Source organism: Echinops telfairi, unplaced genomic scaffold (genome assembly GCF_000313985.2).
Source record: "Echinops telfairi isolate 266 unplaced genomic scaffold, ASM31398v2 ScPeMD7_60;HRSCAF=208, whole genome shotgun sequence".
Taxonomy (NCBI): Eukaryota; Metazoa; Chordata; class Mammalia; order Afrosoricida; family Tenrecidae; genus Echinops; species Echinops telfairi.
Window position 1 is genome coordinate 19,686,423 of NW_022103958.1, and position 11,464 is coordinate 19,697,886.

At 44.1% G+C, this 11,464-nt stretch overlaps 1 protein-coding gene across 1 annotated transcript in view; it reads left to right on the forward strand.

The window, feature by feature from the left end:
• The window catches only part of LOC123521781, a 118,967-nt gene that overhangs the window by 18,584 nt on the left and 88,919 nt on the right, over positions 1-11,464 (forward strand). Inside the window, exon 2 of the mRNA XM_045291067.1 lies at positions 5,700-5,945. Within this exon, the coding sequence (XP_045147002.1) occupies positions 5,728-5,945 (218 nt within the window). The 5' untranslated portion in view covers positions 5,700-5,727. The remainder of the gene's footprint in view (positions 1-5,699; positions 5,946-11,464) is intronic.

Below are 11,464 nucleotides of genomic sequence, written 5' to 3' on the forward strand. Positions count from 1 at the left end.
GATGAACATTTTTTTCATTAGATTAAGTAAAATCAAAACAGATTTATAATGTGCTATTATGTTTCAGCTTGGAATAAATTGAGTAAATTAGCTAATATCTTCACGGCTTCCTGAGAAATTCTCTGCCTGGCAGGATCCATCTTCTCCCCCTCCCCCAATACATACTCAGATCTGAGCAAAGTGGCCATTTGGGATGAGTTTCTTTGTGGACTCTAGGTGTTTGGCATACCCTTTGTGCTGTTTCTAAAATCAGAACATCCGTGAAGCAAGTGTCAAAACTGATGCTCTTTGGACATGCCAGTGGACTGTGCTACTCAGCAGTGTTGTTGCTGTTGTTAGTGCCACCAAAGTCAGTTCCGTTCCATGGCAACCCTGTGCACCACAGAGTGAAAGGCTACCAGGTCCTGCATCATCCTCACAGTTGATCCTATGCCTGAGCCCATTAGCACAGCCACGGTGTCAGTCCACCTCCTTGAGGGTCTTCCTCTCTGTCACAACCCCTCTGCTTTACCAAGCATGATGTCCTTCTCCAGAGACTGGTCTCTCCTGACAACCAACAAAGGGTATGCACTTGGGAAGGGGCGAGGGAGCGCTGGGACACTCCCTTCTCCAGTTTTTCTTTTGAAGAGATGATGAATTTTCAAAAGCAATTCATCCTGTTTCAGGTGAGACAAAAAAGCCAAGATGTAGAAAATATCTTCAGGCTTACTGATTGGATGGAGTCTGGTAGAACCTTCAAGAGTGTGGTCCTTGCCCTTTAGGTCTGGAACTAAACTCACCTCTGAGTTAGAATAACCCACTCTTCAAGATCAGAAGGACAGCTATGGAGAGAATCCAGCAGGTTAGGAAAGAAGGAAACATGGAAACAGGGAACACAGGGAGGAAGAGGGATAAGGGATGGTACATTGAGAGGATTGTAGTGCATGAGTGGCAACAGACTATATATGAATTCTTGAGTGTAAAACTATGATCTGCTTTGGAAACCCAAACCCACACCAAACTCCCTGCCATTAAGTCTATTCCAACCCTTCACAGTGAAAAGTGGTTTGTCTTTAAGAAGGGTGACTCCGCAAAGGTGTAGCTTCTCTCCCTCTCTCTCTCTCTCTGCCATAGAGCAGCTGCAGACTCATAGCAACCCTACAGGAAAGGGTAGGGACTCTAACTCTTTCCAAGCATGACCCCTCCTCTTTCTCCTGTTGACTTGTATGGTGGTGATTCATTGAGTAAAGGGGTGATGTGTGCTAAGGGTGGGGCTTCCTCTTGGATTGCTGGAAGTCAAGACAGTGCACCCTAATCCTGCCTCATTAACATACAGAGGTTAGGCTTTATAGCACTTAAATGGAGAATAATTACATTAGCTCACAAAATAGAAGACAGCCACACAATATTGAGACTCATAACCTTGCTTAGTGTACATATTTTGGGGGCGACATAGTTCAGTTTCATGCCATTGCATCTCATAGAATCTAGTGTTCTGGTGAAGGTATTAAAATTTTAATATATTTTCTTGAACGTAAAAAGGACAACGTTATGGGGTTAGTCATTTTGAAAATAATTTCAAAATTTTCAGAAAGGTTGGAAGAATAGTAGAAAAAATTACTATATATCTTCTACCTAGATACACCACATTCCCTGTTTGCTTTCTCCACTCTATGCCTATGTGAACACACACACTGGTGTGTGTATCATAGTTGTATATTAGTTCCTTCTAAGCCATTTAATGTGATGTTACAGTAGGAGAATGTATATCCAAGTTTTGTAATTCTTGCTAATCTAATCCTTGAGAAATGCTATCTCAGTATAATTATAATTTGCATTTCTCTTATTATGATTGAAATTGTCTATCTTCTCAAAAGTTTAAAAGTCATTTATTTATGTAGGTGACTTTCTCTTCCAAATTTTAAGCATTTAATTTATTGGTGATGGAGATGATGCATGTTTAATCATTCTTTTTAAGTGCAAGTCTGGCAACTCCAGTGTCAATGGGATGGGTGGTTTTTATTGCTTTCTAAATTAATTCTTTTCTTTTTGGTCTTTATTCTTATTTGCTGGCAGGCATGGTAGCTTTTGATTGAAGGCCAGGCTTGTGTATAAAACATTAGAGAGGTTTGGGATGGTTGCGTTTTCCTCCAGAGATGAGTTAGTGTTTTCCTGACTGGCAGATAGTGTGTGGGTAGATAACTTTGATCGAGTCTGGTCAATTTGAGGTGTGTTCTCAGGTTCAGGGTGTAGTTCTGAGTTGTCTGCTGAATGTATGTTGCTGCCCCCCTCCGCCTGTCACTGGCCACCTGGAAAGCTCCTTGTTGTCTCTGTAGCAGTATGAGGCTCTTATTTCCTCCTTCGATGCTCAGCTTGAGAACAGCTGCTTGGTGCTGGATTCTCTTCATCTCGCTCAGAGCACATGCCACTTCAAACCAGTTGCCATCAAGTCAGTTCTGAGTCTTGGTGACCCTGTATGTGTCGGATAGGACTGTGCTCTGTAAGGTTTACAGTGGCTGGTTTTTCACAACTTGATTGATGGAGCCCCTGGGTGGAGTCGCCAACATTTTGGTTATCATCCCCGCCATGATCTCTTTGTACCACTCCATATGCCACGTGTTGTCGTCAGCTGCTAATACACGGAAACTTCCTGCACAATGGGACAAAATGCTGTCCACTCCAGCACCAGCTGCATGATCGCCGACAGATCAGATCATTGGGACCCACAGGGTTTTCATACGTGGTGTTTGGACCTTTCTTCTCGGTCCATCTTTTTTCCAGTCCATCTCAGTCTGGAAGCTCCATTGAAACCTGTTTGGCATCATAGCCACACCCAAGCCTCCACTGACAGACAGACCTGGGGCGGCTGTGCATGAGGTGCATTGGCCAGGAGTTGTTCTTAGGTGCCTTCCAGTTGGTTCCAATTTATAGCAACCTTATTACACACAACAGAACAAAACACTCACGGTCCTGCGTCATCCTCACATTCTCCCCCCCCACCCCATGTCTGAGCCCATTGTTGCAGCCACTGTGTCAATCCATCTTGCTGAGGGCCTTCCTCTTTTTTGTTGCCCCTCCACTTTACCAAACAAGATGTTTGGGACTGATCTCTCCTGACAACATGTCCAAAGTATATAAGATGAAGGCTTGTAATCCTTGCCTCTAAGGAGCAGGCTGACCTTCACTTTTTCCAAGACAGATTGGATTGTCCTTTCAGCAGCCCATGGTACAGTCAGTATTCTTCACTAGCACCACAATTCAAATGCCTCGATTCATCTTTGATCCACCTTATTCAAATCCCCCTCATGGAAGGTCAGAAATCTACCACTGTCCCACCACGGATCATTATACGCAGCTTCTAAGTCAGCAATTGCCTTTAGGGGGAAGTTGTGCTATCAGATTCACTTCTCTGCAGTTCATTCTTTTCTAGGATAATGGCCTTTCAATTTCCGTCTAGCACAGCCAGACTCCCAGGAGCCCTAGGCTGCCTCTCTCGCTGCAGCCTGTATTCCTCATCTTTCGAATCTGCACATCTCCTGATGCGAAGCTGCAGAGGCAAATGCCAGGCTCACCTCAGCATGCCACCCTCATCCCTGAGGTGCGGCTGTGCGATGTCTTGCTGCCTTGACTATAGTTTGATACCTTCAAACATTGTAGAAGCGTTTGTCGTCGTTCTCAAACAGAGGGGTTATTCTGATACTAGTCATTCCATCAGGTAGCAGCAGTCATCTTTCCACTTAGCACCTTTCATTAAAGTTGTATGGAAATGAGCGAACACTGTCAAATTGACAACGCATTTTAAAATTGACAGGGAAATTGGCCAGCTCCTACACTGCTGGGGAGGCTATAAATTGGTACCATCTTTCTAGAGGGCATTAATGTATATCAAAGGCTGTAACAATTCATTTGCCCCTTGACCTAGCAATTATGCTTCTAGGAATTTATCATAAGAAAATGATTGTGGATATATGTGAAAATTCATTGATAAAAATTGGAATGGAATTGGAATAACAATCCAAAATGTGCAACAATCAGGAATTTGACAAATTGCAGTGGGTCAATAAAGTGGATTAGTGTGGAATTCAACATTACAAATGATGTAAAGGTATGTTTTACCATAATAATGATCTATTTTTAAATACAAGCAAGGACAACCTACTATATACAATATGGTTACATTTAGTATGTATATAGAGATACATTAATATGTTGTTGTAGTTAAGTGCCATCAAATTGGTTCTGATAGTGACCCTATCTATGCCCACCTGGACAAAGCACTGGCCAGTCTTTCACCATCTCCATTGTTACAATGCTTGAGCTCATTGCTGCAGCCACTGTGTCAATCCATCAGGGTCAGGGTCAGGGTCAGGCCCTCCTCTTTATTCTCTGACCCTTACCAAGCAATATGTCACTCTCCAGAGAATTGCCCTCCTGATGACATGTCCAAAGGATATAAGATGAAGTCTTACCCCCCTCCCTTCTTAGCAGGACTCTGGCTGTACTTTTACAAAGATAGATTGTTCATGCTTCTTATAGTCCATGGTATATTCAATATATAAACACACCACTGGAATAATTCCAGGATTTTGAACTGTTTCATTCCTGTTCTCACCCCCTCATGGGAACGTGCGTTTCCACTCCAGTTCACTGAGTCAGCATTTACATTTTAACAAGATCCCCAGGGGGTTGTTAGAGGCCCAAGAGCATCCATAAGGACGAGCTGGGGGTCTTGTTGAAATGTAGATTTGGATTCAGTATATCTGGGTGGAAATGAAAGTTCTCACCAGGGAGTGAGAACAGGAATGAACCAGTTCAAAACCCTGGCATTATTCCAGTCACATATTTATAGATTGAATTTACCCTGGTCTACCAGCTTGAATCCCAGAAAACATATACCATATATACTCATGTATAAGCCAAGTTTTCCAGCACATTTTTTATGGTAAAATTAGATGCCTCAGCTGATATTCGGGCTGGCTTATACGTGAGTATATACGATACATGGAAATGTTAATATCTGGGTGTTGAGTTATTGTATTTCTCCCCTTTGTTTAATGTAGATTTCCTTTTTTTCCTATGGAATATTAATTTGTAAGGAAAAATTAATATGCTTTAAAAAAACCCTTAGAGTTGGTAGGCCTGATTTAGAGTGGTGTCTAGTCCATATTTTATTTCAGATTGAGAGCCTGAACCCTCTATTTATGCCTTTTGGCACGTTCCAGATCTTGTCAGAAACAATACTCATCTTGAAAATACCTTTAGAACAAACGACTTCCATTCACACAAGCATGCTTGCTCAGGCTTCAAATTCTACAGGAGCCTTGATGGCATAGCGGGCCCTGCTTCCCACGGCAGGGCTCAAGGGCGGCAGTTTGAACCGACAAACAAAGCTGTCTGCCCCTGGGAGGATTTGCAGCCTGGGAAACCCAAGCGGATGGTTGGACTCTGCCGATAGGGTGGAGGAATCAATGGCAGTGAGCTAGGTTTTTGGTTGAAGTTAAAATTGAACAGAGACTTTACTTTTCTCATGGTAACTTTTAAGGAGATAATTTAAAACGTAATTATCATGAGTACCTGGATTATGAAATGAGATTGATTTTTTTAGGGTGGAAAAACACCCTGATTTTCTTTTGATATTAGTGGCCAACATTTAATGAGATAGCTTTTCTACAAGTAAAAGCCAAGATTTCGGACCACTCTTATCTGTTTTTTTCTTGAAGGTACTTTCTAAGGCAGTGACCATCCACTATGGTCTCTTGGGTCTCAACACTGCTTCCTAGAACTGTCCGTTCCTTGACAACATCATCAAAGAAGCAGAGAGTTGATGATTGCCATCGGCACCAGGAGGCGTATGGGTACTTCTTGCCCATCCAAACGAGGTGGCAGGACAATGATCAATATGGCCATGTGAACAATGTCGTGTACTACAGCTACTTTGACACTATTATCAACCACTACCTGATCAGGTAAGTCTGCCTTGTGCAGCTTCAGACCCTCACCTTGCTTTTCTGACGTGTTCTTGCCCGGGGGAGTTCATTCAGACAGGGGCATCCTGGGAACATGAAAGCCAGATGGGTCCAAAGAGCAGGAGAATGGACATGTAAGGGCCATGTTTTCATGTGTCCTCTGCAATCTCAAGTGTTTGTATAGTTTGATCCTTTATGCTAAATTGGCAGCAAATGTGTAGGTTTTGAATCTCATCTCGACTCAGCACCTACGCAACAGAACACACACTGTTCAAGCCTTGGGCAACACGAGCAGACAGTAAGTAGCATCAGCCTTCCAGGCCTTTTAAGGAGAAAACCCGCTGCTTTCCCTCCAGAGGGGGGAAAGGAAAGGAGAGACAGTAAGATGCTGTGTACGTCCTCGGAATGCCACGAGGACATGATGGCTAGCTGAGTATATCTGCTAGCTTGGCCAGCACATCTTTGGTCAGGATAACCTTCTCTATGAAATACTGTGTCATGTAGAGACCAGCTGCCATGGAGTTGACCCTAATTCATGGCAGCCCCTCCCCCCATGTTACATAGAGAGATTCATGTGAAGTTTATATAAATTCCCAAACTTGTTTGACCTACTACCCCGGTTTTAGCAAAACATTAGCAGCATCCCCCTGGCATTAAAAACCTTTGTACTATAGCCCACAATCCAGGGTGAAAGGTAGGTGGCTGCTTTTGCAGCCCCCTTGGAACATTCTAGAACACCCAGTGGTGATATCGCCCATTTGGGGAAGCACTGAGCAAATCCTCACCTCGCCTTGCATTAACTGGGTGGTTTGATCACATGATATAGCCTATTACTTCTTCTATCATTGTTATTCAAATGTGTTGTGAGCTTCGTAGCAGTGGGTGGGGGGGGGCGGGGAAGGGGGTTCATACAGACATCTCCAGACACCTCAGAGAGCGGAGCTCATCAGTGCAGTGGCTGAGCCCCCTCATCTGTGCTCCCTCAGGGCACGCTGCCTTGACTGTCTACTGGCACCCACATTTCCTTGCCTCAGGAATTTCTCTGTTACCTGAGTCCCTTTAACAGGCAGGTCAGAAGTGCTGAGGAATTACTTGCCTGGAGAAGCAGCTTTTTAAATGCGGACCACTGGGAGTAGATGCTATAAGCACCCCTGGTTCTCAGTCTGCTGGGTGAGACAGGTCTAAGGTATCGGTTTCTTCCAGAGTCCAGAACCCGCTGGCAGGATTCAGCTCATTGCCCAGCTTGGTAACTTTTTGTCTATGTTGAGATAAAATGCAGATACATTAAATTTACCATTTTAAGAAATGTACGATTTAGTGGCTTTTAGTATATCCTCAATTTTGTGCAACCATTAGCCATTCTAGAGCATTTTCATCAACCCCTTTCCCCCACTCCCAGCTCCACCAACACAAAAATCTTGAACCTGTTAGCAATTACTCTTCACTCCCTCCTCCTCTACCCTATGACAACCACTATTGACTTTCTGTCTCCATGGATTTGCCTTTTCTGGACATTCAATAGACATGGAATCAGATAATATGTGGCCTTTCCTGTGTGGTTTCTTTCACTTAGCATGAAGTTTTCAAGATAGAGCCACGCTGTAGCATGTGCCACACTTCCTTTCCTCTTATTGGCCGGTCTAATATTCCATTATATGGATATACTGCACTTCGTTTGTTCATTATTTCTGTTGTGTGGAGAGTATGAATAATGCTTCTGTGAATATCTATATAGATAATTTTGTATGAAAGAAAGTTTTCCGTTTCTTTAGGCTTATCCCTAGAATGGATTGCTGGATCACATTCTTAAGTTTTTGAGGAACTGCTAGACCAGTGGTTCTCAACCTTCCTAATGCCGCAACCCTTTAATACAGTTTCTCATGTTGTGGTGACCCCCCAACCATAAAATGATTTTTGTTGCTACTTCATCACTGTACTTTTGCTCCTGTTATAAATCAGGTGACCCCTGTGAAAGGGTCGTTTGACCCCCAAAGGTGGCACGACCCTCAGGCTGAGAACTGCTGTGCTAGACTTTACCACAGTGACTATGTTGTTTTCAATTCCCACCAGCAATGGATGAGAGTTACAATCTGTCCACATCCCTGCCGACACTTACTATTATCAGGTGTTTCCATGAAGCCACCCTAGTGTGGGTGAAGGGCTCTCACTGTGGTTTTCCTTCACATTTCCCTGGTGACTGGTGATGTGATGCATCTTTTCTTGTGCTTATTGGCCTTTCACCCATCTTCTTTGGAAGAATGTCTTCTTGGATCCTTTGCCCACTTTCAGTGGGACTGTCTTTTTATTGTTGCTCCATAAAGATGTGCAGGTTTGGAGACCCAGTAGAGCATCCCTATGGGCTCAATGGACTCCAACATAACAGAACTGGGAGGATGCCCCCGACCGGGCAGAGTTCTGTTCTGTTGAGCCAACTCGACGGCACCAAACAACATCAATAGGAGTAGGAATAGCTCTGCTAGCAACAGATTTTGTTTTTATTGGTGAGTTGTTGGAGTTGTCTGGGTTTCTTGAAGACTAGAACCTCATCTTACGTATAATTTGTAAGCATTTCCCCATATTCTGATAGTGGCCTTTTCACATTCTTTTCCATGACTTTGATGCACATGTTGTTTATTTTAATGAATGAAAACAAACAAACAACACTTAAAACCTTCCTTATTGGGTACTTCCTATCTTCCCTATGTCCCTGGGAGAGTTCAATCTCTAAAAAGTGCCTCAGCGTTCTCGGTCACATTGCAGGTTTACTGTGCTAAGGGATTTGAATGGATCCCTTTTTCCCAAAGGACATGCACAGGACAGCTCTCACTTTGAGAGCAACCTGGCTCTTTCTTGTGAGCCCTGTGGTCCTGAATCTTTATTCACACGAATCCTACTTTGCTGCATGCCTGTCGGCAATTCCTCTAGCAGTAGCTTTCACTTGTTTGCTTCTGAATAATAAACTGTCTTTGTCAGCGCTCATTATAGCCTTCAGTATAGTGTGTGCTTTATACTTTTAAACCCCAGCAGGAGGCAAAAGCAGTATTTGAGATTGTTTGTAATTCCACATTTGTCACATACTGAAACTTGACAGTGAATTTCTAACTTGCTCCAGGTCTACCCATTCTTTCTCAGAAAGAGTCCGCCTGGCACCTCCTTCTGGGTGACCCTGAAGAAGCACCTGAATGCAGCTGAGACCCCAAGGCGCTGTCACTTCTGTGGTTTACTAAGGGATGGGGGTGGTTGTGCCTTTAGCGAGGGGCGATGTCTCTGTGCTTCCAATTTGTTATCAACGGTTTCACCGAAGGTTTTCTTCCGCCTGTTGGAGAGGTGGGCATGGGGTTGCTACCACGTCAGGATAGAAGGTGCCTGAACCGTAGGTGTCCTGTCCCATGTAAAAGTCCTCGGGTACTACCCAACGACGCCCAAATGCTTAAAAGACTTTGATTCTTTTGGACCAGGGACTTTCTAGTCATGATTTTGTAAAGAAGATCGATGGGCCTTTATCCTATTCTTAGGAAAAGGGGTCTGCGGGTTGGTTAATACACTAGCTGTCAGCGCGTAGCCAGCACCTTGCTGAGGTGTGAGAGGCGAGGGGGACCAGCTGAGGAGACCAGCCCGGTTTTGACATTACTCTGGCCGGGGCTGTGAGCAAGGGCAACTGCCTGAGATGCGCCAACGACTTGGCCCAGCCTGCTCACTCACCTCCCTGACGCCCGCCTTTCTCAGAGTGGCCAGCGCTGTTGTCCAGGACTGATGTTCTCCTCTAGAACACTCCTTCTTTGGGGAGTGCTTTCTCCAGGAGAGGGGGCCAGGGAGCTGTGGAGGGCATGTCGGGGGAAGGGGAGGAAGGCAACTGAACAGGCTGCAGCCTGCCCCAAGTTCCCATCCCTTTGACATGAGTGAAGGGTTAAGTCATTCTTGAACAGTTTATCGCTCATCAATTGTAATTAAATATGTTTATATTAAATTATGTTCCGTAATTAATGTAAAATCCTTTAGCCTATGCTGTTATTAGAACCAGATGCTGAAGTACCAACAATATTTCAACATGACTGTGCTGCCTCGCCAGCTGTCTAACTGTAATTACTTTAATCTCAGCTTGTTATCTAATTATCACCTTTGTAAAGGGAAAAGTACTCTCTAATGCTTACTGATTGTTTCAGATGATGATGAAGAGTGCGGAACAGCTGTCAGAGATCTTAGGCCCTGCTTATCGCTGTGAGGGAACTTATCCTGAAGTCTGCTCAGGGCCAAATGGCTGAGGAAAGATGCCCACCCAGAAACTGGGGGGCAGGCCAGCCAGGAGAGACATAGGGGTGGTGGTTAAGGGTGTGATCCTAGTGAATAAACTGTCAAGTGATGCCACCTCTTCCAGCAGTGTCTGAGGGACAAGTTATTTAATCTGTTTTAGACTCAGTTACCTCACCTGTGACATGGACGTAGTAATAGTACTAGACTAGGCTTTATAACCAGGTTACAGGTGAGGCACTGAAGAGTCAATGACCTAGTGCATGGAAAGCTCTCAGTGCAGTGTTTGACAAAATGCACCTACTTGGTAAGTGTGAGAGGAGCCCTGGTGGCTAAGTGGTTTTGCTTTGGACCTCAAAAGTTCAGCGGTTCAAAACCACTAGCCACACCACAGGAGAAAGATGGGGTTTTCTACTCCCATAAATAGTTACAGTCTCAGAAACCCACAGGGGCATTTCTACTCTGTTTTCCAGGGTCGCTATGAGTCAGTATGGACTTGATGGCGGTGAGTACATAAGAATAAGTTTATTACGATGTTGTCTATTTGGCCCGGTTATGAAGATTTGGGTTTACTTTTCATTGAGTTTCAATCTATATTGAAGGCTATCATTCTTGATCTTCATCAGTGTGTTAGGCAAGGTTCTCTAGAGAAACAAAACCAGGACACTTATGATTTTATATATATATAGGTTTATACAGCAAGAAGGAATATAATAGCTAAATAGTCCACACAGCAGTACAGAGGGCTCAGTTCAACTCACTTCCGTGGAACATAATGGAATATAATGGAAGTCCTTCAACTCACCCTGCTCCAAGATCAAGGAAGCAGACAGCTGAGTCTTCCCTTGGGCAATGCAGGCAGAGTCTTGTTCACAGGCAGCAAACAGCAAGGTGGGTCACCAACAGTTAGCAGCTCAGGAGCTTAGCAAAGCAGGCCTGGATAACAGACTCAAGCAATGCAAGAAAACAGGATCCACCAGCCTCAAGCTCAAACTGTGTACACACCAGCAGCGTGGTGAAGCAGGTCTCAAAGGAACCTCAATCTTTAGTGACAGGATCCATGGGTTGGCTTGTCCCACAGTAGTTGTATTAGTCTAGGTACTTTGGAGAAACAAATCCACAGCAACTCATGTATAAGAGAGAGTTTTATGCAAAGAGAATGTGCATCACGAAAACATCCCAACCCAATGCTGCCCAAGCCCACAAGTCCAACATTAGCCCATAGCCAACACCAGTCCACAAAGTCCTTCACCTCACAAAACAGAGGCAAT